Genomic DNA, 4,208 nt, shown 5'->3' with positions numbered 1-4,208 from the left:
GATGCGCTGTCCGCTATGCTATCAAAAGCAGCGGCGGCTGGCCATATCCAAGGGCTGGTAAGCCATCTCATTCCAGGGGGAGTGACCCATCTGCAATACGCAGATGATACACTTTTGATGTTTCGCCCGGACCTCCAGAGTATAGCCTCGGTCAAGGCGATTCTCATTAGCTTCGAGCTCATGTCCGGTCTCAAAATCAACTTTCACAAGTGTGAGTTGATGGCGATGGGGGTGGAGCCGGACGAGGGTAGACGTATAGCGGATTGGTTTAATTGCAAAGTTGGCAAATTTCCCTTTACGTACCTCGGGCTCCCGATTGATACCAAACGACCCACGATAGAGGATTGGGATCCGCTGTGCGGCAAGGTGCGCGGGAGGGTGTGCCCCTGGCGAGGGAAATTCCTCTCCAAGGCGGCTAGACTCATTCTTACGAATTCAAGTCTGTCTTCCTTGCCAATGTTCGCCATGGGTTTGTTTCTTCTCGCAGAAGGGGTGCATGCGAAGTTCGACACGCCCCGAGCCAAGTTCTTTTGGGAAGGAACCGGCCCAAACCGTAAATATCATATGGTTAAATGGGCCTCGGTGTGTCGGCCCAAGGCCTCGGGGGGCCTCGGGATCACCAATTCCAGACTCTTAAACATCGCCTTGATGTGTAAGTGGATTTGGAAAATCACTCAAGGTGCTTCAGGCCTCTGGGTTGATCTCCTCAAGGCCAAGTACTTCCCAGGAGGGAATTTTTTCGATGGGCGGGCACGGGGCTCCCCCTTCTGGAACGATTTGCAGTCGGTCAAACCGGCGTTTGCCATGGGGGCGAAATTTTCGATCGGGAACGGACGCTCGACCCGTTTCTGGACGGATAGGTGGCTGGGAGCCCAACCTTTATGGATGGAATTCCGGGATTTGTACGAGCTGGCCGTCGATCCATCCATCACGGTGGCGGCTGCGCTCGCGGCTAGTCCTCCCGTGATCTATTTCAAACGAGAACTAAACGGGTTAGAGCAGTCCAACCTCTTGGCCCTGATGCATCTTATTAACCCGATCACCCTTCAGGACGAACCAGATACGGTCAGCTGGGCGCTTACCAGTTCGGGCAAGTTCTCGGTTAACTCTCTGTACCGTAGGTTGTGTCGAGGGACGGCACAGCAGGCGTTCGCGGGGCTATGGAAAGCGCAGTTGCCCTTGAAGATCAAACTCTTCATGTGGCAATTGTTTCGCGATAAGTTGCCGACTTCCTTAAATGTGGCCAAACGCAATGGGCCGGCCGCTGGCCCCTGCGCGTTGTGTGGGGAGCCTGAGGACGCCAGCCATGCGTTCTTCAGATGTCCCCTTGCTAGATTTGCTTGGAGCGCGGTCCGGGCGGCGGCTGGTGTTCAGTGGGATCCCAGATCGGCCGCAGAGCCTACTCACCTTTTAGATACGATACACGGGAGTGCTAAACGGGTGATGTGGAGATGTGTCGGGGCACTTCTCTGGTCTATATGGCTTACTAGAAACAAATTTACTATTGAGGGTTGCTTCCCTTCGCATCCGGCTAACATCCTCTTCAAATGTAACCTTCTATTGCAGCAGTGGAGTCCGTTGGGGAGGCGCAGGGATACTGAGTTGACCAACACCGCTCAACAACGTTTGCTGCAAGTCTATGTGATGGCTAGGGAGCCTTGACTATGGTGATGTCCATGGTCCCTTTTGTTACTTGACGAGCCTGCGTGCTCTGTACGGGCTATGCCCTGTAATGTCTTTGGTTTGGTTGAGCTGCGCATGAAACTTCCGATGATCCTTTGGCGCTGGCCGGATAGGCCTGTGGGGTTGTGTTATGACTTGTTTCACGCTGCCGTTGTGGCTTTATTAATTTAAAGCCGGACGCGTCCGTGCGTCTTCGTTCTAAAAAAAAATGTCCAGCAAACCGAATAAGCTCATAGAGTGGATGCGATAGTTGTCATATTCAAAAGAACTTTCCATAGGAATTTTGGATCCTGTGACATTGTAGTGTAGGAAAGCATTCCATAGGAATTTTGGAGGATCCATTCCTTTGAACCAAACGAACTATAAAGGAAAAAATCATATGGAATACAAAGTTCCTTTGAAAATTCTTTGAAGCAAAGGCCCTTAGGCTGAGGGCGTCCGGATCAAATCTCATGCGTTTCAACCATCCATCAGCATGCACGCGTGCCAGAATGCGAGTAATAAATGTTGCATCCTACTATATGATCTTCCCAATGGCCTTTCAATTGAACCGTCGCTTTATCTTCCCAATGAGCTAGCATGCGCGCTGCTGCGCATCGAGCAAAGCCCAAAAATGACTGCAAGCAATAAATCTTCGAAAGTTCCCCATGAACTGAACGGCGCATCAATTGCATTCATATTCCCCATGAAGCCCAAGGTGCTTAGCTCTGTGTATAAATACGACTGTTACGAGCATCTTTCTTGTATCGCCCACTGCAGCCTCCATACTCCATAGCTACTCCACACAAACTCAGGTCGATGGCTCCCAAGGAGAGCACCAGCAGCAAGCTTACCATGAAGCTCCTGGTGAACTCCAAGACCCAGCGCGTTCTGTACGCTGAGGCCGGCAAGGAAGTCGTCGACTTCCTCTTCTCCCTCCTCACCTTGCCGGTGGGCACGGTCGTCAAGCTTCTGAGCACCGACACCATGGTCGGCAGCGTCGGCAACCTGTACGGCAGCGTCGAGAAGCTCGACGACACCTACATCAGCCGTGAGGACGCCAAGAAAGCCCTTCTCACCCCTGTCGCTGGTTGTCAGGGCGGCATGCTGCTCCAGCTTGAGGCAGCGCCGCCTGAATCCGCTTACTTCTACCGTTGCAACAGCTCCATCCACAGCTACCCAAACTGCAGAAGCTACGTGACCAAGGTAAGTGGCTCAACGTGCAAGAGTTGCCACACTAAGATGACCACGCAGCTGGTGGAGGTTGTGGATCCGGACGCTGGCGCGGTGCCTTCTGCTGCTGCTGGAGCTGGGTTCGTGCAGAGGATCGTGACGTACACTGTGATGGACGACCTGAAGGTGTCGCCCATGTCTTCCATCTCTGGGATCACACTCCTCAACAAGTGTGGGGTCACGGACATCGGGTCGCTCCAGGAGAAGACCGTGCAGCTTGGCTACGATGAGGTAACAACCCAACCCCTGCTACGTACTGTACAAATCAATTAGTTTTGATGGGAACAAAAGCTGATCCTGCCCGTATCAACATTCTTGCCACTCGATGTGCAGGGACTGGAGATACTGAAGGCGTCGCTGCAGTCAAAGACGGTTCTCACTGACGTCTTCCTTCTGAAGAAGCGCAAGGGGTGAAGAATTTCCGAGCATCCATGCATGTACCAGTTCGGCCTTTGCAAGCTGTCTTGTGTTCACTGCAGCCTCCTCGGCCTCGTCGTTATCGTCCGTGGTGTCATAGCTTATTTCGTTCAGTTTGTCCGTCTGTGTGTTAATGTATCAGCTACTATTTGGGGAGTTCGTCGTCAGTGTTGCCTTTTGAAGTGTCCAGTTTGTTTCCGTTGTCTAGTTTGTGTGTCCGGTTTAAATGCCGTAATTTGAAACTCTCTTTTCTGGTTTGAAGAAATGTTTGGAATCGCCTTATTTGGAAGGGATGATGCTTTAGTTGTTATTAGTACTACCAACTACCAACTGCTAGTCTGCTACCTCTACTTCCCAGCCTAATACTCATCCACCAGGAGATCTCACTATGGGAAATCAATTTTATGCCGAATGTCAATTACAGTCGGTAAGCACTTTACTGAGTGTTACAGTTGGTAAACGTAAACGACAGATGGGCTACTAACCGTATATTTGCAAGAATCGTTTCTCGAGAGTTTCATGTGTTAGCGACAATCGGTGAACTTTTATGTACACTCGGTAAAGCTTAATACGCAACCATTGTCATCGTCCATGCAACAGAACATGTCTAATCAGCCTTGAATTCTCCATCTAGCAAGGTTTCCAAAAGAAGCAAAGCCATTCATTGACCATAGATGCTCCTTTTGTTTGCATCCTCTTTGATGCTTCACTTGAAGCCAATAAAATTTGCCCGTTGTCGAAGAAAAAAATCATCGACCATAGATGCAATGTGTACTTCGTCTAGTTTAGTCCATGATGTTGCCCATTAGTTCTTTTTTGTCCCAGACACCTAGTAAAATACGTTTCACTCTTGGTCTTCCATCAACCACAATCTGCCAAGTGTAATCATATGTACC

The 4,208-nt window shown here is 50.4% G+C and overlaps 1 protein-coding gene across 1 annotated transcript; it reads left to right on the top strand.

The window, feature by feature from the left end:
- The first annotated feature begins 2,451 nt into the window (after positions 1–2,451).
- Positions 2,452–3,576, top strand: LOC123074039 (uncharacterized). Its single transcript, XM_044496989.1, has 2 exons — positions 2,452–3,126; positions 3,229–3,576. The coding sequence occupies exons 1-2, from the start codon at positions 2,482–2,484 to the stop codon at positions 3,307–3,309; spliced, it is 726 nt and encodes a 241-aa protein (XP_044352924.1). The 5' UTR covers positions 2,452–2,481; the 3' UTR covers positions 3,310–3,576.
- Positions 3,577–4,208: the final 632 nt, after the last annotated feature.

Source organism: Triticum aestivum, chromosome 3D (assembly GCF_018294505.1).
Source record: "Triticum aestivum cultivar Chinese Spring chromosome 3D, IWGSC CS RefSeq v2.1, whole genome shotgun sequence".
Taxonomy (NCBI): domain Eukaryota; kingdom Viridiplantae; phylum Streptophyta; class Magnoliopsida; order Poales; family Poaceae; genus Triticum; species Triticum aestivum.
Note: the sequence above shows the minus strand (reverse complement) of the source record. Positions and strands in the feature narration are given on the sequence as shown.